At 41.1% G+C, this 27410-nt stretch overlaps 1 protein-coding gene across 2 annotated transcripts in view; it reads right to left on the minus strand.

Moving 5' to 3' along the window:
* Positions 1–15724, minus strand: part of ROCK1 (Rho associated coiled-coil containing protein kinase 1) — an 85412-nt gene extending 69688 nt beyond the window's left edge. The window contains exon 1 of one of the 2 annotated variants that reach the window (XM_041399226.1): positions 15164–15724. In XM_041399226.1, the coding sequence (XP_041255160.1) occupies positions 15164–15256 (93 nt within the window). In that variant the 5' untranslated portion in view covers positions 15257–15724. The remainder of the gene's footprint in view (positions 1–15163) is intronic. The other variant, XM_041399227.1, reaches the window with a different exon arrangement.
* Positions 15725–27410: the final 11686 nt, after the last annotated feature.

Consider the following 27410-nt stretch of genomic DNA (forward strand, 5'->3'; position numbering starts at 1 on the left):
AGGAAAATGAATCTCATGATTTCATATTTTCATCACATATAGTGTGTATACATGTGTATAAAAGTCTGAAGGTACTGAGCATAATTTTTTTTTTATCCAATTCATTAATTTAATTATGATCTGGAATGATTAGTGAAGCTTTTCACAGAAAGGCTTTCCTGGAAAACTGTTAAGCACATCTTCAGATTTAAAAAGCTATAGTTGTATATGAATTTATTAAGGTACAAAACCACCACCTACTCAGTATGTAAGCCTAACAAGTAGGAGAATTATTTCAGAGAACTAATAAACTTTAAGCAATAGTTGTATATGAATTCATTAAGGTACAAAACCACTCAGTATGTAAGGCTAACAAGTAGGAGAATTATTTCAGAGAACTAATAAACTTTATTTATTAAAACCCTCAAATTGCTTAGGCCAATGGAACATTTTAGTGATCTCCCCCCTTTCCTCCAGTGATTACACCACTGGAAACTATGGCAAACAGGAAGAGTCTCCCTTTATACTACTGACTATTATCAGTTGAGTATTGGACACCACAGTTTAAGTGCAACTTAAAATGCACATATATCTTCATTTTAACAGCTTCATATAAATGCACAATACAGTTCAAACAGCCAGTGCTGACATTTTTCCACTGAAAGCATCAAATTTCATTAAGCTCCACTCCTCTTTGTATACAATTTTCCCCCTAAAAATACAGTAATTCTCTACCACACGTTCAATGCAAAGAGAGTGATGAACATTATGAATATGCTACTAAAAAAGTTAATGTATTGTAAAAATTTACTTATTATATTGAAGCACAGTAATTTCTAGGTTCATGTAATAATATGCATTAGCATGCAGAGAAAATAATTTTTTTTTACTCAAAAAAATTATTCTGCAGTTTTAAGCCCGTGCCCATCTAAATCAGTTTTCCCTACTTGTCTGTGGGAACAGCTGGAACTTAAGAAATATACAGCTCTAACTCAAAAGAATAACCCTCTCAATGATTTTTTAATGATTTTGACAATCTAGAGAGGTTCCAGCTGACTGGAAGATGGTAAACATTGTCCCAATTCAAGAGGGGCAAGAAGGATGACGCTGGAAACTACAGTCCTGTCAATGTCACTTCAATGACTATTACAGAAAAGCTTATTTGGGGAGGTATTGAAAACCACCTGAAGGACAATGCAGTCATCAGTCACCATCAGTATGGGCTCCTGAGGGGAAAGCCCTGCTCCACAAACTTAATTCCCTCCCATGACAAGGTAACTCACCTAGGTATCAAGGGAAGCCAGTTGATCCAATCTTTTGGGATTTCAGTAAAGCTTTCAGTACTGTCTCACAGTGTCCTACCAGATGAAATGTCCAGCATTCAGCTGGATAAACACATCACAGGACAGGCGAGCAACTGGCTCACGGGTCAGGCACAGAGTTGTAGCAAATGGGGTGACATCAGACTGTCCACCTGACACTAACAGGGCTCTGCAAGGCTCAATCCCTCCACAGGGCCTTGTGCTCATCAACATCTTCATTAATTACTTGGATGCACAACTGGAAGGAATATTAAGTAATTTTTCCAGTGATACTAAATTGGGAAGACCTGTTGACTCCCTTGAAGGCAGGGAGGCTCTGCAGAGATACATCAACAAATTTGAGGGCTGGGCAACCACAAACCATAAACAAAAGAGAAGTGCTGAATTCTGCACCTGGGATGGGCAACTCTGACACAAACCAGAATGAGATGCTGGAAAGGAGAGCCGTGGGAAGGGACCTGGGGGTCCTGGTTGATGGCAAGTTGAATCTGAGTCAGCAGTGCCCTGGCAGCCAGGAAGGCCAAGCGTGTTCTAGGGGAATCAGGCACAGCATCATCAGCCGGGCAAGGGAGGGGACTGTCCTGCTCTGCTTGGCCCTGGGGCAGCCACATCTCAAGTGCTGGGGGCAGTCCTGGGTGCCATAAAATTAGAAAGATACAAAGCTATTAGAGAGTGTCCAAAGGAGGGCCACTAAGATGGTTCAGGACTTTACAAGGAGTGGCTGAGATCACTTGGCTTGCTCATCCTGGAGAAGAGGATACGGGGGAGACCTCACTGCAGCCTGTAACATCCTCATGAGAGGAAGTGCAGAGGCAGACACTGATTTCTCTCTGAAGAGAAATCAGTGTCTGCCTGACACCGGTGATCGGTGACAGGACCCAAGAGAATGGCATGAAGCTATGTCAGGGGAAGTTTAAGTTAGATGTTAGGAAAAGGTTCTTCACTCAGAGGGTAGTTAGGCACTGGAACAGGCTCCCCAGGGAACTGGCCACACCACCAACCCTGACGGAGTTCAAGAAGCATTCCCACAACACCCTAAGGCACATGGTGTGATCCTTGGGGTTTGTAAAATGTGCAAGGTCGGGATGATCCTTGTGGCTGCAACTCTGTATCTCTGTGATTCTACAAAAATAATTTAAAATTTTGAAAGCAACAGATTATATCAAAAAAGCAGTTTGCAATATACCAGTGAAGATGCAATGTTAAACACACTCACAATTTCCTTCTGACTTTAAGTCTTGCTGTGAAGGTTTTTGTTGGCCATTCATGTTTGACACACGTCCTTGTAGCTTGATGTCTGCTTTTCAAATACTTAAATGGTACTACCAGTGAAATTTCCCTACCCCTTAAAAGGAGTACAAAAAGTAACTTGCCTCCACACCATCAAACCCACAAATTGTGGGGGCTGGGGGAAGTACTTCCTTATTTTAGATGCAGGAAACAGAAATACAAAACAGTCTCACAAAAAGACTGAAGAAATCAGGAAACCCTAACTTAAGGCACATTAGGCCAAACAAACAATTCCAACACCAAAATCATCTTTAATTATCATCTTACTAATTTCTCTGCCTGTTTTCCAAACCTCATATTTGTGTAATTATCTTTCAGAGAGACAAGACTTCCTTCTCCACAAAGGTAGTTTTTTTGTTCTTGTACCCTACCCCTGCCACACCATAAATGTAATACGTCATGTTCTGCAGTTTAAAATATTCAAAAGCAAAGAAAGATGCATCACAGTATCAAGGATACTGCACTGATGCTTCTATTTGTTGATATTTTATTTACCAAGGCAAGAGGATAACATGGCACACCAATTTCCATTTCACCTCCTATCTTTTCAAGAGATATTTAACTAGTACTCAATCAAGAGGAAGAATTTAAATTGAATATTGACTTTTCACAACCTCAACATCAAAAGGATGAAATTATTATTTATAACTGTCAAGAATTAAGTAATTTATGGTAGGCAAATACCCATTGCACAAGTTTAAGAATTAATTCAAGACTATAAATTGACAGGACTGGCATTACTGACAAAATAATTTTTGTTGACTGCCCCATTAGTTGCTTCTCCTTTTCATGTCAGAACATGATTACTGGTTTTGTTTCTACTGCAGAAGTGAAATAGAAATTATATGAAGGCTGAAGAACATAAAATCATGACAACAGACACCACCCTTCTGGATTTAAAAATTAGGCGATTCTTGTATTTTGCAGAGATGAGGACATGGTTATCTTGTCCAACTTCATCAGGTGCCCTTACGGCTAACACTGCTTCCACCTTCTTCTGGATGTAGAAAGGAAGTTAACAAGCTCATTTCTGTGAGCTGCACTTCATTATACCAGAAAGACATTTGTTTATCATTATGAAATTCAAGAAAGCAAGATCTACAGAGAATTATCTAATCTTAAGCCTAAGTTTTAGCTCTAAGTTGCAAGTTACTTGTTAAAGATTGTGTCTTTTTCCATTGTTATGAAAGAGGTTATATTGATTCCAACTCCTGTGAAAAAAAATCAACTTATTTTGTAAAAACATCATACTACTTTTTAAAGTAATTCTTCAAAAACTCATGACCCTATTTCTTTTTTTTTTCTGGTTTTGCTAACCCATCAGCTCAGAAGACTTGTTCTTAAATTACATGTAAAGTCCTAAAAGTGGAATTATCATTCAGAAGAAAGCTTAGGATTTCAACTTGTTTCAACAATACATCTTTGCTGAACAGTTATTTCCTCCCACAAAATATGAGTAATGCAGCACCACTATAAGATAAGTTTTTTGATGTTGAAACATACAAGAAAGAATGCAAAAGATGTCCTACATTGGTAGAGTTAGTCAACCTCCCACAAGATAGCCAGATTTGAACGAAAACCTTCAGCTGCCTATTTTGTTGGAATCTTCATTAAGCCTCTATTTACAGGGCATCAGAAACTTGGAAAGAAACTTCCCAACCTGCAAATAAATGGTTTTGATAAACCTTTTCTTTTATTCCTGACCATATCTATGAGTTTGTCAAATTGCAATGAAACAGGGTATATAAAAAGAAAACAAAATCCCTTTTTCTCTCCTCTAGAATTCATGGTTCTCAGACCTTTCTTTCCCATGAACTTGCGAAGAACTACGACAGAAACTATTCTTTATATGAAGGTCAAGTTAATTTGACTCCATTCTTTGCCAAGAGTTCAAAGAGGAGATGACCAAAGAAAGGAACAATGCAGACATCCCATCTATTCCCTGGCGCAAACCAAAAATCAACCATACAGAAAGTCACAGAGGAGTTGCCTACAGTCACTGCAGTCCCAGACACAAAGCAGCTCCTGCAGCACCAGCATCTAACACCCCAATTTTGCCTCTATATGGTATCTGCTTAAATCCCAAGTCCAAACTACTGATGATAATAGTGTTATGTACACATTGCATTCAGAAGGACAAAAGCTTTCTTATCAAAGCCGGAAGGCATTTGAGGGCAGAAAAGAAACAAAAGGAGAACACTTGAAAGATTCCTCTGAGCTTACACTCATCAAGAACATGAGCAAGAGAGACTTTTAGTCCTTTCCTTATCCCAATCCAATCTGCCATGCAGAATCAATTAACAGCTCTGAGCTTGCAAGTTACGTGATACAAGACCTTCTTTGTGTTACAACTTCTTTCTTTCGACAAACAACCCAGAATTCTCCTAAATATGGTCTTCCTACCAAAAGTCTTCATAGCTTGACTCAGAACCACATTGTGAATAGATCTGATGATTTCTCTGACCACCTGATTTTGCAAGTCAAAACTACCTTCAAACACTTTAAGGTCATGCTACTTCCAAAACCCATATGCACAAAACAGTTTGTAGAGTATGAGAAAGGCTAAAAATAGCCATGGGCATTTTAGTAAAAGACAGAAGACAAAGGCTCTTCCAGGAAACCTACTGATTTATTCACTACAGAGAAAGCCTAGCTCATTAATGACATGTCCAATTATAAATTCAGTGTATTGGAAAGAAAAATCAAAACAACCAACCAACAAACCCACCGCTCAAACAAAAGGCAACCCAATAAAATACACAATCACATCAATAGTTCAGCTTTCACTCACAGGTCTTCATAGGCATTTTTTTTATTTACGTCACCATCTTTGCTCTACAAATGTTGGCAACAGTCCCTCTTTCAAGTGAGTCTACTGTGGTATTCACATGATCTCTGAACAGAGAGAAGCTGAAAAAAGAATGATCAAAACAATTCTTATCTCATTTGCTGCTCCTGTGTTTTTAAACATGTAGAATGTATTAGAAGATTATTTACCTGAAGGTAATTACTTAATTCAATTCTAGTAAACATTGCTTTTGTTAATTAACCTATCAAGTCCAAACTGTATCGACTGTCTGATCAGCAGACAGTGATGAGTTTCTTCAGTTTAATATAATTCTTGTTAGTGTAATACAGTGTAATATAGTTCTAGTATAATATAGTATAATAAAGTAATTAATTAGCCTTCTGATATCATGGAGTCAGATGCACATCATTCTTCCCTGAGCTGGGAACATCATAAATCTGACAGTCTACCACTTGGCTGGCACCACTTTCAGCCTTGAATTTCCACAGAAGAGGATACATAGCATGTAAAAGCAGGTTTGAATGGTCCCAAGACCACCAAAAATTGTATCATTGTTATGCTGGCAATTGTTTGTTTAATTGCCAATGAACTTAGTAATTTAAGTTGAAGGAGGAGGACAGCTACCCACAGAAGATGTATTAGAGCAATAAACAAACCATCAGTGAAGTGACAGAACTACCTTCCCTCTTTGAAAGAGGAGAATAAATTCAGTTCAATGCTGACAGGATACTTTGCATGCCTACAATCAAAGCTACTTTCTAAGAAGAGATTAGTATAAAAACACATTTGTATCATCAGATTTCATAACAAAGAGAATTCTATGATTCCACCTCTAACACTGACAGCAGTGCAGAGCATCAACACAAAGTTGTGAGGCATGAGAATTATCTCTCTTTTCAACCAGAGCTTCATGCCCTGCCTGGCATTATTCACACAACCTGGCATCTGCAAAAAGCACAGGCCAAGTATAACCAGCACACACTCACTCCTCCTGTCCTACCCTCACCTCACTCCTCCCTGAAGAATCTTCCTCATCCACTCCTACTTGGTTAGCTCCTGCCTGGAGAGGTTTCCTCCCCTCTTAACTACTTGACATAGTCACTTGCACAATTGTAGCCAAATGAGCTCCCAGATCTCATACTCTAGGAAGATGGTGCTTGTTGTACTGACACCTTAGACTTCAGCTTCTCTGAAGTCAAAGTTTGAAGCTGAAGTCTCCTCTGAAGACTCTGCCCGCAAACTCCACAGGCAGTCTTCTCTTCTCCAGTCCCTCAGGGACAGATCAGTTCCTGTCACATCAGTATCAAAAATTCTTTCACATTTCGAGGACAATAAGGAAGTCCCACACTGCCTATAAAGAGGGAAATTATCTGTGTACACAGATACAGAAAACACAAGGCTACATAGTCATAAAAAACTGAAGTGGCACTAGTGGAGTGCAAACTGGAGATCACAACAAGGCAATCACTCTCTTTTTAGCTCCAACAGAAAAATCCTACATCTGTTTGAACCACATTCACAAATTAAATACGAGCTTATGAATTTACAGCGACTGACCCCTCAGATACAAATTTTTATGCTTAAAATATCCAAATCTACAAATGCCTCCACAGAAAGTTCTTCTGGTCTTCTGTGGCAGATACCTTTCAAAAAATTATTTGGGCTACAAACAGATTTACTGAACAAGAAGGCCAGAACTCTACAAATAAATGCCAAATGAGTACGGATGGCTTTTCTATTTAGTTTTGGTGAATTTTATTTTCCACTGTGTGAAGCTTCAACAGAAAAAGCATTCTTCTGAGAAGTGGAAAATTACAGGCTGCCCAGAGAAATTGTAGAGAAGTCAAAAGCCTTCCTGGGCAACCTGGTCTAGCTCACTCTACCAGAGCAGGGGGATGAAGGACCCCTAGAGGTTCCTTCCAGCCTCAATCATTCTGTGAAAAAAAATGCATTTGTACTCACCAACATACTACTTTCCCACAATACATGGTAATAAAAATTAAGAAGGCAGACTTCCAAATCACCATCCCAAGTAACTGATTTAGACAAAAGAAATAAATGATCAAACAGTAGCCAGTTGGAGATGAATGCCCAAACCATTGTTCCTTCACACTTTCCCACTGGAAATAACCATTATGGCTATAATACAAGTTTTACTAACCATCTGCTGAAAAATGTAACATCTCCAACCACAAAACAGGAAAAAATTTCCTAGCTGAAATTTCCAGATGTCAAGACAAGCTTCTGGCTTCCTCTTCTTCAAAAAGCACACTCCAGATGACATACTTAGTTTTGTGTAGTCAGGGGTTTTTTTGGCTGTTATTTATTTGCTAAAAATTAAGCTCAGACTCCACAGAAACAGTATTTTCATAGCAGTCAAGTCACTGACCACACAGGAAAACACCCATCTTCTATTAATGCATTTTCTATGTAGATATCTCACATCAAGTTTTCCTCAATATATTCATACCTTATCATTTAATACATCTGAATATAGTGCAGCACTGAGTACTATGCTGCTTCCTACTACATTGGAGAAAAAATATAAAGACACAATTAGCCAATATTTACTTAACTAGTAGATTTTGAGGATTTTTTTCTAAGTGAAAATTACGACTCACGAACATGTGTAATAAAAAACAAGGACGTGTTCCATTTGTGTTTCCAGTTCAGTTATAAGCTCTGGAGCCCAGACACACTCAAGCTAGAAACACTCTTAGGTAGTTCCAATCTAGAGTCCAAAATAAAGCCTTAATGTGTGCAGTGTTTACTACAGAGGTTTTCAAGCATTAAGTCTTTGCATCATCTCAGACCATGAAACTGACGAAAAACAAGCAAACCTTCACATATTTCTGAGCTCTATGAGAGTAACAGAAAAATGAATGCATAGAAGAAACATAAGAGAAGCTAAAATGAAGAAATTTGCAGTTGGACTGGCAAATAGGACCTACTAATAAAGAGATCTTACATACTGTCCCCATGACAGTTTTTATTGTATAAATATTGACAGGGAGTGGCAACCTTTCAGCTAACGAAAGCCAATCCTTTACAAGATTTTGAGTATCAGAATAGACTTTGACCCCTGCTCCAGTCAAAAGCTGGTGCTGATCCTGCGCTGGTTCTCCCTTAGCAACATGGGCAGCCAACCCAGCCGAGCAGCTCCTGCTCATGTAGACAGCCTGCAGACAGCTGTAACTGAAGATGCACCACAGCACCTCACACCCTGCAGAAGCCGGGCACAGCACAGAGGCATCTCTACCCTGCTGACTGGAGACTTCAGCACACATCTCAGCACAGCAAAACAACGGGGACAAGAGAAACTCCAAACCGCTTTTCTTCTTCTCAAAGATCCTGTTTCAGCGCTAATTCAAGCACTGTTCACAGAATCATTTAGGCTGGAAAAGATCTGTAAGATCACTGAGTCCAATCATTTCCCCAACACTGCAAGAACAATCACTAAACCGTGTCCCTATGTGCCACAGCTACATACCCCTTCAGGGATGGGGACTCCATCACTGCCCTGGGGAGCGCCTGTTCCAGTGTCACAGTTTTCCTGCTGCACGTGGCTCCCTGCTCCCCCTGTTTGCTGTCCACGTTGTTGCCTTGGCATTAATTCGAGTGTTAATTTCAGCAGATTGCTAAGGAAGCTAAAAGATGGTGTTATTTGCATTTGCTTCAACTGAACTATAACTGGGTGTTGCCTGCATGGTGCCTGCAGTTTTACCAGTATTGTCTCATCGTCCTTCTGGCTTTATTGCTGATGGAATGACTGGACAAATTAAGGCAAAGACAGAAAAGCTTTTAACCATTCTCCAATTTTTTTTTCTCAGAGAAATAAGTTCAGTTTTTCAGTATTTCTACTGGGAACTGCAATTTCTTGACAACAAAGGAGTTTTGATAAATAAAATCAAGCAACATCCACCAAAAAAAGACTTTAATTACATGGTTTGGGACCTCTTAAATTCAAGATAAACATCCTGTATCAAGAAAAACATCTCAGTGTTCTTTGGTAAGAGACCTTAAAAAGTGTTTTATTTTTATATAGTACTCAAGTATGACCTAGGGAATTCTGCTAACAGCAACTGTGAGGTTACCAACATCATCTGCTCACAGGGCTTCTCAGTATTTATTAAGTTCTCAATGAGTGGCTCCTGAAGCTATCATTGTCCTCAAAGTCAAACATTTACAGACCAACAGGTTGATTTTCAATTTGTCCAGCAAACAAATTCCAGGTGTTTCCCTCTTCCTTCCCTCAAGCAACAAAAAAAACCACTCGGTAGTTGCCAGGGAAAAGGACATTGTTTACAAATATTTTTACTTTTTAAGAGCATTTATAGCTTAGTTGGGTGTTTTATTCCTCTTGCTGAAACGTGTCTTAACATCAACTTTCTATTATCATTCCTCATTAAAACTTTTTACAGGAAAAATAAATAATTACATTCCTACACAACCTCTAGTTTTATAAGCAGAATTGGCTAAGTTAACTATTAATTCCTCTGTAAAACCTACCATATACCATGAAACAAATGCTAACATTTTGACAGTTCCACATCTCTACTGTTAAATTTCTAAAGTCTAATGTAATACTAAAAAATTCTTAAGAGATGCAACCTGAAATAAGAAACCATCAAACTACTGTATTCTCAAAGCCAACTTAGAGTTGCTTTTAGGTAGATTTTACCTTTGACTAACATATCAAGATATATTTTATCATTAACTTAACATGAATCTTTATATTTCATAATCTGTAGTGATAAGTAAATAACATTAATGTTAAATAACATTATTAGTAATGTTAATTAATATTAATAATTAACAGAAATAATTAACATTCATTATTTTTGTATATGAAGTTCAGATATGGTGACTTGAAGACATGGAATTGTATTTTCTAGGTCAGCCAGAAGTCTTATTTTGAATCTAACTACCAAATCACAGAATGGTTTTGGTTAGAAGGGATCTTTTTAAGGATCATCTAGTACCAAACCCCTGCCATGTGAAAGGACACCTTCCCCTAGATCAGGCTGCTCAAAGCTCCACTCAATCCAGCCTTGAACACTTCCATGGATGGTGTATCCACAACTTCCCTAGGCAAGCTGTTCCGGCACCTCACCACCCTCCCAGTTAAAACTTTCTCATGTCCAATCTAAATCTGCACTCGTTTCAATTTAAAGCCCTTGCCCTGACACTAACAAATGCTGTCAAAAAGGTCTTTTTCTGACAGATGAGCCAAAAATTCAGACAAAACCCCCAAATCCTTCTCCACAGGGCTGCTCTCAAACTATTCAACACTCAGTCTGTAGCGATTGTCCCAGTACAACTGCAGACCCTCCACTTGGAACTAAAAACTGGTAGAAAGATGTCCAAGGAGATTGAGACAGTCACAACACTTTCCCTTACTCTGGACCACCTTCAGACAGCTTAAAGAATCCTGAAGCTGACAATCTGCAACTGTTCATGAAATTCTGCTTCTTGAAAAAAAAAAAATATATATATATATGTATACACACACACAATAAGCTTCATTAGCAATCAAGGAAGCTTCTCAGATACCAAATTTTTCAAGCATTTAATCCCTCAGACTTTAAGAGCAGAGTTAGTGTGGTTTCAGTCAACATGATTTCAACAGCTTTTTATCTATTTGGATAGATACCTCTAAAGTATAGGTACTTTCAGTTGTTTACTTTTTATTTATTGCTTTTTAAAATTTTATTATCCAAATCCCTAATCACAAAGTCTTCAGAAGTGCTTTCTAACACATTTAACAGAAGGGAAATATGTCTAGTAACAGATACATTATATATATATAGAACTCCAAATATCAAAGATGAGGAGATCATCTTGCCTTTTCCTATGCAAGACAGATGAACATGAATCTAGCTGATGAAACAGGCCTAGGAAAAACAGGTGAATCAAGCTTTGTAGCTATGCATTTCTGGTCCAACAAAAATGGGAACCTCTTCAGAGCAGATAAAACAAGTTTGTGATATGCTTTGATTTGCAGTATTTACTGCTGTCAGTCATTTTGAAGACAAACTGCTCAACAAAAGAAATATTTGACATCTTTGAAGATTAAGACCACCAAAAGTGTGAAGTATCTAAAATCAACTATGGAAGTTACAAAGTACCTGAATAATTAAAATATTATATTGGTTTATATATATATATATATTTATTTATATAAGAGAATATATGTAATAACTCAAGTGCTTGTATAAACCATGAAAACACTCTTCGTGAGCACTTACCTGAACAGAAATAGAACCAAAATACATTTTCATGGAAAGTTGCTACTTATTTTAGAATCAAAAACAAGCAATTCCAGGTCAAAATGTCCCACACCTAAACACTTATTACACCCCTTAACTCCCACTCTCCAAAAACTGGAAGCTCATAAACCCCGAGAATTTACTAAAACACAAGTTCATTCCAAAAATTGTTGTAGAACGATGCTCACCGAATACTGCTTTTCAGTGTTTAAGCTCACTCAGCTCAAGTTAATCATTAGAACAGTCAGTCACTTACACTGCCTTTGGGCCTACTCAGCACCCCTATGGAAATTACCAGGATCTGGCCACTGCCCATCCCACAGTGTGACCACCTCTCTAACACAGCCTTCAGTGTTATTATATCTTTTGGGGACTGTAGGACTCCTAGTACCAAATATTTTGAGAAAATGCACTACATGATGCTGTGACACATTGTCTACACTTAAATCAGGTTTGAGCCTCCTCATTTCATCAAAAAAAAAAAACAGACAGCTGATCTGTGATTCCCCTGTCTAATACTAAATCAGGTGCATGGAAGCTCCAAAAAAACAAATTTTCTTACAGACAGTTGCAACTTAAACTCATTCTCTTACTCTGTTTTTTATTACAGTTGCATAAGAGAAAACAGGAAAAATAAACACATCCCCCTCCTGCACTTCAGCTTTATGAATTTCCTTCCTGCAGCATGTAAATCGAAATTACAAGGCCCTCAGTGTGCCTTTTCCGCCTGCTCTGCTCTGTTGTCAGCACTCTTCTCCCACACCTTCCTGAAACGGTAACACATCTTCCTTTGTATCAGGCCCCACCCCCATCTTCTTTTCTTAGAGCTCTCATACTACTTCACATATAAATTTAGACTCTTTCTAGCATACAGAAGAACATAGCTTACGACAGTTACAAAACGCAAAATGGCTACAAAGCTGATTTAAAGGTTATTCCATGTCCTGCCTGTTAGTCTACAAAGGGTACAAACTTATGGGGAAGAAAAAGAAGAGCAGAAGAAAAATGAAGCCAAGTTAGAGGATAAAACCATCCTAAGAGAAGCCAAGAGCATTGCTGGGACTTTTCATTGTGCAGCCAAAAAAAAAGTTCCCTGAACCTAAATGAACCCCAGCATTTTAAATCTACACATACAGAATATCAGATGCTGAAGTGTCTGTGTATCTGCTATTCCTGTATTTCCACTCAGACATGTTACCATCATTGCTTAGGAAAAGTCAAAAGCAGTTATAAGGAACATCAATGCACGACCTTAATCAAAGGTAAAAAATATTTTAGATTTTTAAAGTTTTACTAGAAAGAATTTTTGTATGTAGTCAGATCAGAAAAATATTATTTAACTTTCTTGTTAAGTGTACCACATCTAAAGTCTGTCAAAATTCCCTTTTTAACTGAGCCTTGCAGGGAGGAGAATGGGGAGTTCATTTCAGAAGGTATTCAAATGCAGATCAATTACACCTACACCTAAGCATCTCTTCCTTAAAAGCATATCCACACAGATTTTAATGGATTTGATATATAAGTAATACTTTGGGCCAAGAATGATGCTTGTAGTGTGACTCACCACATTAAAAACTACTGTAAAATATTTAAGCCAGTTAGAAAATGTTACGATACTTAAATTCTTCTATAGAAAAGATCCCAAGAACAAGTGAAGCAAAGTATATGTCCAGCCAGCAGGAAGACTAATATATTGACCATACACATATAAAGTTAGCTTACCAAGTGATTTTCTCAGAAGCAGCATTTTCTTTTTAAATTGATAATAGTTTAAAAGAAATTGCCTAAAAAATTGTCACTTCAAAGGACCTCAAAATCTGTAATGCAAACACATGTTCTAAAACTTTCAACAAGCATGACAGGAAGCATCCCAGCAAGTTCATTCCCAAACTGACTACAGCTTAGCTCCTAATCACAATTAAGATAACTGAAATGGGGCAAATCCTTAAACTGATTATAAGATTAAGGAATACGGTTAAAGACGCTACCAACTGCATGTCTGATACCTGCCAATTCTTTCCTACCACTGCAGGAAGGTCCCCATAGAACAGCCAGCACTTCAGCACATACTAGCAACTGAGCCATGGTTAATGTAAACCCTGAACTCTTAGCTGACTTTATACTCTTGACACCTATTAATAGAACCTGGCTGTAAAAATGTCTGATTAGTCTCGAGGTACCAAAATTGACACACTATATCCTAAGAACCAGAGGTCTCCTCACTGGCTGTGGTTCAAAGATGCCAGATAGGTAAAGCAGATCAAGAGAAGCAAGCTAACTAAAAGATGCAGCGCTGTTTTCCTTTGTGACAGCAGCATCCACAAGGCTCTGCTTTTATCTGGGGATGTAGGTTTGACCTACCAACACTTCAGAAGCTCACCAACCTGTAATAAGTTAAAGAGAGTAAACAATATTGTGAACTTGCACAGATTCTTGCATTATTCTTTTAATATATTCACCGCCCTATGCTCAAGCAAGCTTTCTGCCAAGAACCATGCAGTAGAAAATGAATAACTATTAAGAGCTATCTCCACCCCCACACCTCCCTTCCCTTCCAACCCCAAAATGTCAGAGTTCATACGAGGAACAAATTCAATTTATTTGTTCCTCTCACTGACAACAGAAAGCCAGGGAAAAAAATACACTAAAGAACTTCCATCACTTGCTCCAAAGAAAATAAGCCTTCTACTTCAGTGAGAAAGCACAAATTACATTTTGGTACTATTTAAGGACATCTCTAGGCACATCCAAGGACCCAGATGCATCCCAAACAAATTGGTTGTATTGGGCATGCAGTTTATTGCGGTACTAAGCGATCTAAATGAGAACTAAAAGATCATCCAATTGTGACAATCGGCTACCAAATGACGTTAGTTGGTTTTACATCAGGAAGTGTTATGGCTTGCTCTCCTATGATGCAGTTTTAACACTGACAGCACTGGTGAGATCCAGCTATCAGGTACGATCAATTAGGGGAACAACAAGCGAGCAGGCCTAGCACAACCAGTTTAAAATGCATTTAAACACCTGCCCCCACCTGTAAGGGCTTATTAATCGTGTTGTACGCGACTGTCAGCGCTGCAGTGCTTAACCACAGCACAGAAGGACCTCAGTCTTTAAAAAAGTTGCCGGAGAGAGAACGGGTATCAAAGCTAATTGACGTCCTGTGCTCGCACAGAGGAGAGGAGCGGCACTCACGAATTCCGCCTTTGTGCAAAGGCTGCACCGCCCCTGTGACAGCCGGCGAGGCACGGAGCAGCGCTCGGAGCGAGAGATGACAAGCGTGAGGCAGGGCTGGGCAGGCGCCTCCCTGGCATGAGCCGCTCTCCCGGCACACGGGCACATTCACGCACCCTGAGCCCAGCGCCGGGTAAACAAAACACCGGCACGGAGCTGAGCAGGGCGGTGACTCAGCCAGGAGTGCGAGATTCGGTCCCACAGGGTAAGGAATTCGGGGAGACGTGACCGGGGGCCCATCGGCGCTCCGTACTCACCAGCAAACAGTCCACGTTCACTTCGGATTTGGGGTCCTTCAAAGTCACGTCGATTTTCTCAAACCGAGACTCAAAACTTTCTCCCGTCGACATGTTTCCGGAGTTAAAAAGTTTCCCTTATTCCAGAGCAGAGTTAAGGTTAAAAAAATAATAAAGTAAAAAACAAAAAACAGGCGAGCACAAAAGAGAAACCACAGCCTGTACCAGGCTGAGGAAGCGCCTCCTGCGAGATCCCTTCAATCACAAAAGTCTCTGGGGCAAGTCCCCGCCAAGGGGGCAGAGAATCCAAGGGGAGCCCGCAGCAGGCGGGGGACGAGGCTGCTTCTCCCCCCGCTCCTCCAGGCACGCACGCAGCTTCCCGGGATGCTCAGAGCTCCGCAGCAGCAGGTTTCCTCTCCCTCCCTCCTCTGCTCGGGCCCCACCGTCTCAGCATTCCCATTTTCCCAGCCGGGGAAGCCGTCCTGGGCTCCAGCGTAGCGGTCCCTCCTCCTCGCCCTGCTGCTGCAGCGCCGGCGGGTCGGTGCCAGGTTCCGGAGCGCGGCTTTCTTTCCGGTGAACCAGAAGAAACAACAGAAGAGGGGAAACAAAAAAAAAAAAAAAAAAGACAAAAGCCTGCAGCCACACCAACAAGACGAAAATGGATGGAAAAATAAAACTTAGGGGAATCCTCTCGACGGCGTGTCTCAGCACCGTGGGGTCGGTCCGTCCGTGGGCACGGGGCGAGGAAGCGAGGAAGGCACCGGGCGAGTGCCCCCGCGGGCGGCGGACGAGAAACCTCACCGGCGGAACGGCCGCAGCAGCATCTTTCTTCCTCTCTCCTCCTCCTCGCTGCCTCCCGCCGCTGCCAACGCCGGTTCAGCCCCTCCCTCTCCGCTCCTCCGCCTCACGGACGGGACGGCAGCCCGGACCGCCTCAGGACCGACCCGAGGTTGCGGCGTGAGAGGGGAGGAGGGAAGGAGGCGGCTTAAGGGGAGGGCAGAGCGTGAGGTCCGGCGGCTGCAAGGGAACCTGCGAGAGCCACCAACATGTCCGCCTTCCTGTTTGAACAGTCGGGACGGGGCGCGGGGCGCATGCGCGGGGGGAACGGCTCCGGTACGGGCGGGGACGGGACGGCGGCAGGAGGCGCGCGGCTGGGAAGGAATCGCAGTCACCGAATCGGTCAGGGTGGAAAAGACCTCTGAGACCATCCAAGCCAACATGTGACCGAACACCACCGTGTCAACTAGACCAGGGCACTGAGTGCCGCATCCCGTCTTTCCTTAAACACCTCCAGGGACCGTGATTCCACCACCTCCCTGGGCAGTCTATTCCAGTGTCTAACCACCCTTTCTGTGAAGAAACTCTTCCTAATGTCCAATCTAATCCTCCCCTGGCGCAGCTTGAGGCTGTGTTCTCTGCTCCTGTTGCTTGTCGCCGGGAGAAGAGGCCGGCCCCAGCTGCTACACGCTCCTCTCAGGTGGTTCTAGAGAGCGCTAAGGCCGCCCCTGAGCCTCCTTTTCTCCAGGATAAACACCCCCAGCCCCCTCAGCCGCTCTCCATCAAACTCGTGCTCCAGACCCTTCACCAGCCTCGTTGTCCAGCTGGAGGGAAAAGCGGGAGAGGCGGGAGCGGGCGGGAGGCAGCGCGTTCGGCTCGGCCCCGGCCGCGGTGCGGTGGGACAGCCCGGGATCCCCCTCCCGGGAGCCGCGGGCTTTGTGCGCCCGCCCCCGCCCGGCGGTTCCGGCGGGAAGTGCGCGGAGCCCAGGGGCAGCGTCCCGCCGGGAAAAGCGCCCCTTCTCGCCGGCGTGCCGTGGGGGATGCTGCCGCCGTGTTTCCGCCCCGGCTCCCCGGAGGCGCCTCAGCGCTGGTGGCTCCCGCCGCCTTGGCACGGCACGGGCACTGGCACGGAGGGACAAGTGGCAGCGAGGGTCACCCCTAGAGCTGTTGTGGGTTCCATCCTTGCGGATCTTCAAAAACCAGGCCCTGGGCAGCCGGCTGTCGGTGGTCCTTATTGCAGATATTCCAGAGCCATATTGGTGCAATCCTGTGCCGTGTGTTCTGGGATGATCCTGCTTGAGCAAGGAGATTGGACCGGATTACCCACTGTAGTACCTTTCCAACTTTCTGTGATTCTGCGGTTCTGTCCTGCCTGATCAGGGGGACTGGAGAAGTTGGCCTCTAGAGATCCATTTCAGTGGCAGCCACGCTGCCATCCTGCGTGTCCAGGGAAGGAGAGGCCAGCTTCCACAGTGCCAGAAGTTCAAAGCATTCCGGTTTATGTCCAGATAAGAGCCATGTGCAAGGTAGCACACCAAATAGAAAGAAGAGATACCAGCACTAAACATGTAACCTCTGCAGCCTGTGTTGGTGTTTCCAATTCAAACCTTACCTTCAGACCACAGCAGGGACCTTGTATTCAAATAAGGAAACAATCATAGAATCCCTTAGGTTGGAAAGGACCTCTGAGATCATCCAGGCCAATCTCTGCCCAAACACCACCATGTCAATTAGAACATGCCACTGAGTGCTATGTCCAGTCTTTTCTAGAACACCTTCAGGAATGCCACCATCTATGTCAATGACAACATGCTATGTGTCATTGTGCTATGTCCAGTCTTTTCTAGAACACCTTCAGGAATGCCACCATCTCCCTGGGCAGTCCATTCCAATGCTTAACAGCCCTTTCCGGTGGAAAAAAGGCCTCCTAATGTCCAACCTGACCATCCTGTGGGTCAGCTTCAGACTTGAGCAAAGTAATAATTTCAAATATTACTGGACAGAGGCCACTGTACTGGTTTGGTTCTTTGACTTCCACTGCAGTTCCATAAATGGCAATGGGATTTTTACAAAGATCACTATAAATTGCATAGAGATTGTCAAGTCATTGATCTCTGGTCACTGAACAGTTGCCAGCAGCAAACCTGAATCATTAGCACTGTAAGTTATTTTCCATATAATGGTTGGGAAACAAATTCATAGCTAAGTGTTAGAGAATTTGAGCTATTCAGTCTTGGATGTCAGTACTTGCTATCTTACTTTATTCAGAAAAAATAAGAAATGGCATTCTACATTTTGCTTTTTCTTATCCACAGCTGCCCGCATCTTTGTTTTTGCTTTCTGCTGAGAAGTATGTACAGTTAAAGCAAAAATACAGGCTACAGCAACATTTCCTGCTCTCTCGTTTTGTGCTGGCTACTACCACAGCCCTTTGATTCAGAGGATTTGGTTGCTCTTGGAAATGCAGATGTTCCATTTCAGCAACCACAGTCCAAAGAGAACATTTCCACAAGCTACAGGGTGTAGGCTTGGGATCATTTCATATGTGATGCAGTAAGTAATTTCTAAAATACACAGACAATGCTTCTTGCAGTCTTCATCTAAAGCAAGATGAAAATCATCACTAGAGATATAGAGCCTAATTCGCAGTGCTCTTGGGCACCTGATTTAGGCATTAGGGATGATGCCAGGCCTCAGCAGGGTGATTTGGGGCACCTAGCTGAAAAGAGTGCAAAAGCCATCAGCCTGTAATAGCATATGGAAGAGGAAGCCTGAATCTGCAGCTTAGTGGGCAGGATCACCACTATGATCAGCAGGTGTCACTTAAGTGTTTTATCCCATGTCTCTGGGAAAACTTACAGGTACTCTTGGAAATGCAAAACACCTTGCATGCTCTCCAGATCTCCCTGCACAAAGCTACCTGGGTCTTGCTCTCTCTTGCTCTTTGTTTCTTTGCTTTTTTTTTTTTTTTTTTTTTTTTTTTTTTTTTTTTTTTTTTTTTTTTTAAGTGGCCCAGATTTAACACAGAAAGTGGAGAGAAGCACCATCCCATTGTTTGGCACCTTGGAGAATTCACAGAGATGAGAACTGGGCATTGGACAGGCCCAGCCTCACGTTTTTTTGCCAGTGAAGGATCTTGTCTCTGGAGCAGTACACCTGAGAACTTCTACCAGTGTTTGTGGCGAGCAAAGGTGCTGTGTTTGTGTTCATCTGCGTGCACACTCCGTGTGTTTCAAACATGTCTGCCAGACTGGGCTTTTCTCACAACTGTGGTGGACTAAAAGTGCTTGTCTGTCTCTCTCAAATAGAATAGAATTTGTGTGGGAGGTACTCATGCAGCTGTCTAGGAAACTCTGAGCACTGCTTCGAAACTGTAAAAGGCAGGCTTTGGCTAGAATCTATTATCAAAAAGGATAATAGATTCTAATTTTTAAAAGCAGGTATGGGTTAAGTGTCCAGTGTGATAAAGTACTCATGTTGTAATGTGAGAGTGTAATGTAATAGTTTCTAATCCAGAGAACATTCATTCACATGCTGGGATCTTAAAGCCTGTTTTCACATACTTCAGACAGACTATTTGTATCTATATGATTAGGAACTTGCATATTTCTAGCATTGGCCCCTTAGAAATCATATGAATCCCCATCCTAGACAACCAGCTAGTGCATTGAACTTTTGAACATCTAATTGTTTTGTTTTATCTTCCTGATAAATAAACTAAAAATGGGTAATTTCTTCCTGTTGCTTTTGTTATGTCACATTTTGGATTGAACTAGGCTTTGTTGAGTGAGATAGGAATTGCTCAACATATACATGACCTGAAAACACTGAGATGGTAAAACAAGCAACCTAAAAGATAATTTTTTCTCTCTTCAAAACCATGTAGTCTCTAATTCTTGAAAGTGTCTCTAAGTTGATGTCCATGCAAAGTAAACTAACAAACTGATAATCCTAATAAAACCAAAACCATGGCCCATATCCATATTCTCTTGCTTGTTTTATAAGATATTTAGATGTTCCTGCTTCTTCTGTGATACAAATTGGCACTGACTTAAGAACTGATTGTTTGGCAGAGATTGAAATTTCTTATTAAATACAGAATATCAGTAAACTGTTGAATGACTAAATTGGCTTCCTCTAAACCATAATAAAATACTTACAAAAAGTACAAGTAATACTGTTTATTTTGCAAATAACATTCTTGTACATGAGAGTAATAAAACTATGCATGTAAGAGGTTTCAGTAGCACTCATTTCAGGAACATTTAGCAAACAGCAAGAACACAAGAGCAGTGGAATACTCAAAGTATTGGCTCAGCCCTCTCTGAGCAGGTACTGTTACTCCCATCCTCTTGTGAAAAAGCTAAGAAGAATTAAAAAAAAGAGCTTGTAATAAAGTCAAAGAAAGGCCCTTTACATTTTTCAGTCACCGAATGTGCATCTTAAAAGGCATACACTCTCAGAAAGAGAACAGGCTGGGACACCCGTGTTCCTGAAGTACTTACTGACTTCAGAAGAGTTGCACAAGACAGAAATGAGACTGTATCCTGTTCACCATATTAGGCCAAGTTAGTAATGCATGAGGTCCCCTCACATTCAGCTTCCAGTTTAGTCAGCATGAAACCTTCAGCAGTTAAATCACGTTATATTAAGCCTGCCTTTGGTCCACTGCCTTCTCTCCTTCTTTGCCCTGCAAAACTGGCTTAGTTTAGCCTCTGCTCTAGTCCTAAGGACAGTTAATAGCACAGGCCAGTGTGGCTTGAAACCTTGGCAGGAAAACTGGTCAACAAATCCAGGCCTTGGGCAAAATATTTATCATTGCTAAAACCCATCTGTGCGACAGGCTACTTGCAGTAGCTTTCTGCTTCAGGCAAGGTGTGATGGACGCTCAAGCAGACTTCTGAACTGACTTTGGGTAAGATAAAGTCACACTAGCATTGATCATAGTGTGCTTGCAAAACCTGGAAAGTAAAGGCTGCATTAGGTAATGAATGCTGGTGTCTGTAAGTAGCTGATTTAAAGTTGCAGTCACAGTGATGACCACACTGCAGCCCCCTCACCTCCACTGGGAACTCACCTATGCACTAAAGACTCTCCAGGGGATTACAGACTGAAAGCTTGAGGTGCAAAGTGCTTTAAGCAGTTAAAACGCGCTCTGAACATGTTAAAATGCTCTATGAACAGCAGAGAGAAAGTAAAGAAAAGAGAAAGCTATTAGTCATAATTTAGTATGCTGAGAAAAGTCTTTTTGGCTCTTGATGAGGCAATACATATGACCTATAACAGAACAGAATATAAGTGGCCTAGGCAATAAGAACTGCTAGCATGAGAAAACACTTTTGCATATAATAGATCAAAAGAGAATTTCCTATGGGTAGACACAAGCAAAGCAGTATCTTTCAAACATCTGTTTGGCAAATAAATGTTTGATGTTGAAACAGTGCAACGCATACCTATATGTATATAAATATGTTTTTCCTGCATGTCACCAGATTTAATAAAGGTGTGAGGCTCCAGGCATATGGCCTTTCCTGTTCCAATGTATCCCAGCTTCCCAGCAGAGGGTAGCTGCTGCTGTTCCCTATTACAGTGCATTTTCATTTTCATACCAGAGTACTTGTGCTGGAACCCTGAGGAGAACCTTCTCCCACTGCCTGCGAGTGGTGAGTGATGAGTAAGAAATGGGGCACCTGAATCTGAATCTTTGTTGCATGTTCTTGAACAAACTAGAAATAGTGGTGGGGAAATCACCTTTTGGAACTTCATGGCTCAGTGTGATGGAGAGGATCCGGTCTGAAAACAAACTTCTGCAAGGGAGGAAGTAAACTGGATGGCATTGTCTGAAGTAAACTGGATGGCATTGTCTGTTCCAGTCCAAACGCAGATGCGTTTGCTGCCAGCAGACAAGGGCATCGTTGTATAAACAGCACAGACACTCCCAAAGTAACTTCTGTTGTATCTGGAAAGGAGGGCAGCTGTGAGCCCAGAGATAGACAGCAGCTCCCATATCTAGTCACCATATGGCTTAGGCCAACATCAGCCACAAGTGCATATACAGCACAGGCTCCCTCTGCTTTTATGCTTTAAAAGTGCAGAAAAAAATTCTTTGACCAATGTATGTCAAAAGCACACAAACTGATTTGAAAGCAAATCAAAATTCCACTGGAATGCTGTAAGATTCATACCCTAGAAAGGACCATTTCTGTGGCAAATACTATTTTCCCATTAAAGCCACTTGCTGGTACAGAAAATGTCAATATACCAGAAATTCTTCCTTGAGGAAAAAGCTTTTTTATTTTCACTGTCCCAGGGCTTAAAAATGGCCCAAGTACTTCTTGTTGGAAATCTCTGAAAAGCCAAACAAATTCAACTCTAAGTCAACAAAAAACTGTGAAAAAAATTGCCTGAAATAACAAAGGTTTCAGAAATGTAGGAGTATATTAAAGCAGGAGCTAAAAAATAATCTCCTTATGGTCTCATTCACCAGGATATAAACAGAAGTAATACATCCTTTCTGTCTATATATTTACATTGTATAAATGGAAATATAAATAAATATGTATTTCTATTAAAAGTAGAGTGATTATCATCATTTTAGACCTCTTAAAAGCTATCATGAATCCGATTTTCTACACCGTTATTATCTTGTTAACTGTGAATCACCAGTAAGATTAAGGAGTTTTCTTCTTATTTCTCCAGTTCATAACCCTAAATGCTCTCTCCTAAAAAAATTTCTCCCACCCCACCTTACTCCTACTTCCCTGGCATACACATATCACATTTCCTGTGGTTGGATTAGTTTTGCAGTCCTTGCTCAAATAGGTCTTCTGAAGACAGAAGTTAAAAGTAAACTAGGCTGAGTTTAAAAGTAAACTAGCTTCGATTGCCCTGGCTTTGTTTTTATGTATGCTGTTCTAAATATCTACACTCCTTGTAAATGCTTTGCTCTGATGAAGACCATGACAGATCCATAAAAAGCCATGTTTTTTATCTTGGGCCTGGGAAATATTTAACAGTTTCAGCCCTTAACAGATAATTAATTTCTAAATGACACATCTCATAACTTTACTGTTATAAACAGAGCATATAAATATAAATATATATATAAATAAATATAAAATATAAATATTCTCTGTATGGTCCTTTTCAGGACAGAACAGCAGAAGATGCCATCCTGACACTCACAGTGTGAAAATTCACAACACAAGTCATAGACAATTGCTTTTATACTATGAAGCTTCATGAGATTCTACATGTTTTGGATTAAATTAAATGCACTCAAATTCCATTCAATATGCAGCTTTAAAAAATGCTTGTGTTTCATATGACTATCTTCCAGCTTTTGTTTTTTTTTTAATTTTAGTCACTGGAAAAGAATTCAAATTCTCTGCAACTTCAGGAATTATAAATGAGTCAAGTTAGTAATTTCTGGTGAATTCTTATAATTAAATCCCAGAAGCTGATTTTGTTCACAATCGGGATATTTTCAAATTATTTTTTTAATCTCATGCCACTAGGCAATCAGTTAACCGTTATTTTATACCAATTTTATACCACTGTTGTTTTTTTTTTTTTGTAGAGCTCTGAACACATCTATAAGGTTTGAGAGAGTCTAGTCTTAGACAACAGATTATTTATATATTGACTTTTATTATAATTCTGTTTTCGTTAGGCCATTAACAACCCAAACTCCAGAAATGAAAATTGTATAGGTGTGATCATAGACAGAAAACTATGTGTATGAAAGTGTGAGCATCACACATCATCAAAGAGTTAATCTTATTCTTCTTATTCTTCTCTTCCTCCCCTCTTGGAGATAAAAGACACCAAACTTCCTACTTCCTGTGGTAAAATACTATGCAAGTCTGTTGGGTAATTAAACTCTTGATACTCAGAAGATGGCAATTTTATATCAGTTTTACCTCATTATTTTGCTTCTTTATTATTATTATAATTATGGTTACTTCAAATCCTCAGAACTGCCTTATTTGAAATGGAGAAGGGAAATAGGACAAGAACAAATGGCCTCATGTTGTGTGTGGGGGGGGGGGGGGGGGGAGTTTAGATTGGATATTGGGAAAAAGTTTTTCCTGACCAACCAAAAGGAATGTCAAGTATTTAAATAGGCTGCCAAGGGAAGTGGTTGAGTCTCCAGCCTTGGAGGTATTTAGAAGATGTGCAGATGTGGCAGGAGGGGACATGGTTTAAGTGGTGGACTTGGCAGTGCTGGGTTAATGGTTGGATTTTTCCAACAGAAACCATTCTATTATTCTAATTTGATTATAGCAAAAATAATCTGTCGAAGGGACAAATCAAAGGCCAGGAAGAGGCCATTTCAAAAGTGTAGTAGATGCAAAGTAATACCTTCTTGATGGAGAGTTTTTAGGCAGAGAGAAAAAAAGTGCCAACTCAGTTTGCTCTTTCCAGAGTCAAATAAAGCCCATCCACCAGGACTGGAGGATGTCAGCATTGTCCTAAGCTGCCTCTACACCATCAGAATGGATGAGCCTGCTCTATAAAGCACTGGATTAAAAAAAGTACAAGGTGATTGACTCATTCGTGGCCCATAGCCATAGTAATACTTGCAAAATTGCCTCCGGCTGATGTTCTAGAACCTTTACCATAGAAACAAAAGGTACTGTGGCAAACAAAGCTGTCCCTCAGGAGTTTTATACAATGAAAACAAAGCTGGGAACATGCATATGCAAAGCAGTATTTGTAAAGAGTTACATCATTACACCTTTGCAGTCAATCCATTTTTTGTGCCAAACTTTGCTGAAATTATGGAATAACTCAGAACTAGAGTGAGTTCATTTAAACAGATTATTGAAACTGTAAGTACTATGTCCAAGTTATCATGGAGTTTGAGTTTGTTTTAATAAAAATGTCTTTTGTTTACCTGTTTGATGGAGTTCCCAGAACTCCTTGGTGGTGGCCATGCCACCATTTTACATTCCTGTGAATATTATACTGAAATGTTATACTGCCTGCACTGTAAAATATCCACAGCAACTTAGACCACATCCACAACATTTTGACAGATGTCATTGTATAATCCATCTGGCTGAAGTCAAAGCAGGTAACATGATTTACCTGCTAGCCCCAGGTCATAGAAAGACTAGAAATTTATCTCTTTGCTTGTCAATGTGCATGTAGAAAAGGGGCATACAAATCTGTAGCTCCAGACTTACCTGAGCTAGTTTCTAGCCAGCTAGCTGAGGCACCTACAGTGACACAATCAGCCCCACAGACCATCACGTTATTCACCCAGGTCCCAGATCCCATGTTGCTGAAGCTTCATGCAGCTGTTCCTCAGTCAGCTGGATTACACCATCACATCTGCTGAGCACGGCATGGACATGGTCTGAATTCAATGGGCACTTCATGGAAGCATAATGCTCCTACCTTCACACATGTAGAAAATGCTGGCACCATCACCACAGGTGCCTGCTGGGCACTACTTCAAGCTGGATAAACACAAGACCTTTTCACAGAAGGAAACCTGAACTCTGTCACAGTTTAGATATGGTACTTGTACTTTCAGTAATTTGAATATAGGAATCTGTCCAATTATAAAAAATCATGCAGTTATAACAGTCAGTGGTCAGTGATGTTGTCTGCACTGTGGGTAACTATGGCAAGAATTTCTTGTGGCCAGTATTTCTACTATTTGATGACCTCATGATTTTTTTTGGTTAGTTGTTGCTATTTCCTTCTTGACTCACTCCTAAAAGACACTGAAACATCACAGACTTATCACTCACACACAATAATTGCAACTGTCCTTAAATCAGTTTTGCAAACCTGCATCCAGAGCATCCCCTACCAGAAGGGTGTGTGCTCTGCATCTTCTTAGGCTGAAGTCCCCCACTTTGTTTCGATGTGAGCCATGAGATCCAGCCTTTCATTTGGGCTTCTTTAGACTGAACATAGTCTGAGGGGAAGCTCCTGCAAAGTACTGGAGGTAAAGCCACACCATGGGAAAATGAGGAAAGAAATGTGTGTTTCCTGCAGTGTGGGAGACAATCAGCTATTAGCCACCATTCTTCTCAGCTGTGTGGTGGTTTTAATCCTCCCACCTCACCCTGGGCAGCCAACAGATCATTTCACAGCAGTCATCTTTATAGCATCTACGTGAGCATGGTGGGGTGCCTTGTACTTCTGAACACACGTTTCGTTAATGTCTCTTTTCATGTCCTGATCAGACTATTGCAAAACCCCGCACGCAGACTCCCCAAAATGAGTCATGTCTGCCGGCAGGGATGTCTGCAAGATGTCTCTGCACAGAGGTGCAGAGCTGTGCAGGAAGCGTGGGAGAAGACCACCCTGGCACAGCACAAAAGCTTATTTATTAGGGAGAATGCCTTGGTGGAGCAGAGAGGGCCTAGCAAATCTATCCCAGGGGGCAATCCATTAGCTTCCAGGTAAAATGTAGTGGGTTCATTTGACCTCCAAAGTCTGACTGCCATGGGGGCTGCCCCTCTCTGAAATACGTCTCCCCTTGCATCTGCAGAGAACTGAAGTTTTGCTCTGGAAGGGTAATCCCCCAGTGGGACTTGGGACACTGGAACATGATCTGCTCTGCATATCCAGGTCCCGAACTTTTCCTTTCTTATGGCATGTTCTTATTTGCCTGGTTTTACACCCACTGTCCATGAGATTTTTCCTGTACATCAAATCTGACACTGGGAGAAGGAGCTGCATTACTCATACATAATTTCAAAATTGTGGGCAAACTGGATGGTTTCTTTCTCCCACAGACATATGACTTCATCATGTCTATCTTCCCAACTTCATGCACTGATACTCTTTGTTTCAGAGGCCTTATCACCTGCTGAAAAAGAATTCCTTCCTTATCACCTGTTAAATTGAAGGATCATTTGGAGCAGCCATGTGGCATCTCTTGGTTTCTGTCTGCCAGTAAGTTAGCGGAATTCAGTTTCAATAACATGGCTTTTCTTAACATGTTAACTCATTTTCTGTTATTTAAATTAGAAGAAAATAGATTGGTAAAATTCAGACCCTCTAAAGCATAGTAGACTAATACAATAATGCCTTGATATGGAACAAGTGACAAATATTTTCCCCTTTGACTCCAGAGTTTACCACAGCATAGTTACCTGAGCAATTTACTCAGGTTATGCATGAGTAAGTTGTGATTAGCAGTATGCCATTAATTGCTGAAACCCCCTGGTCTGCTGCTATTGTCCATAAAGGATAAAAACATACTCAGGCAGCCTAGTCCATTTCCAGCCCTACAATTTAAACTGACTAAATTACTAGGCCAAATCTATATTCAGAAATTGTTCCGTCCTACTCTGTATGCATTCTCACTCTATTTCCTCTCATCTTTTTCCATGCATGTATTGAACAACTTACATGCAGAAAATAATACCTGTGAGACTTACCTTGATTTTTAAAATTTTTATTCCCTGTCGATCAAAACACACACAAAAAAAAAAAAAAAAACACAAAAAAACCCAAAATTCCC

The sequence above is a fragment of the Onychostruthus taczanowskii genome, unplaced genomic scaffold (genome assembly GCF_017590055.1).
Source record: "Onychostruthus taczanowskii isolate IOZ18803 unplaced genomic scaffold, ASM1759005v1 scaffold16, whole genome shotgun sequence".
NCBI classification, from domain to species: Eukaryota; Metazoa; Chordata; class Aves; order Passeriformes; family Passeridae; genus Onychostruthus; species Onychostruthus taczanowskii.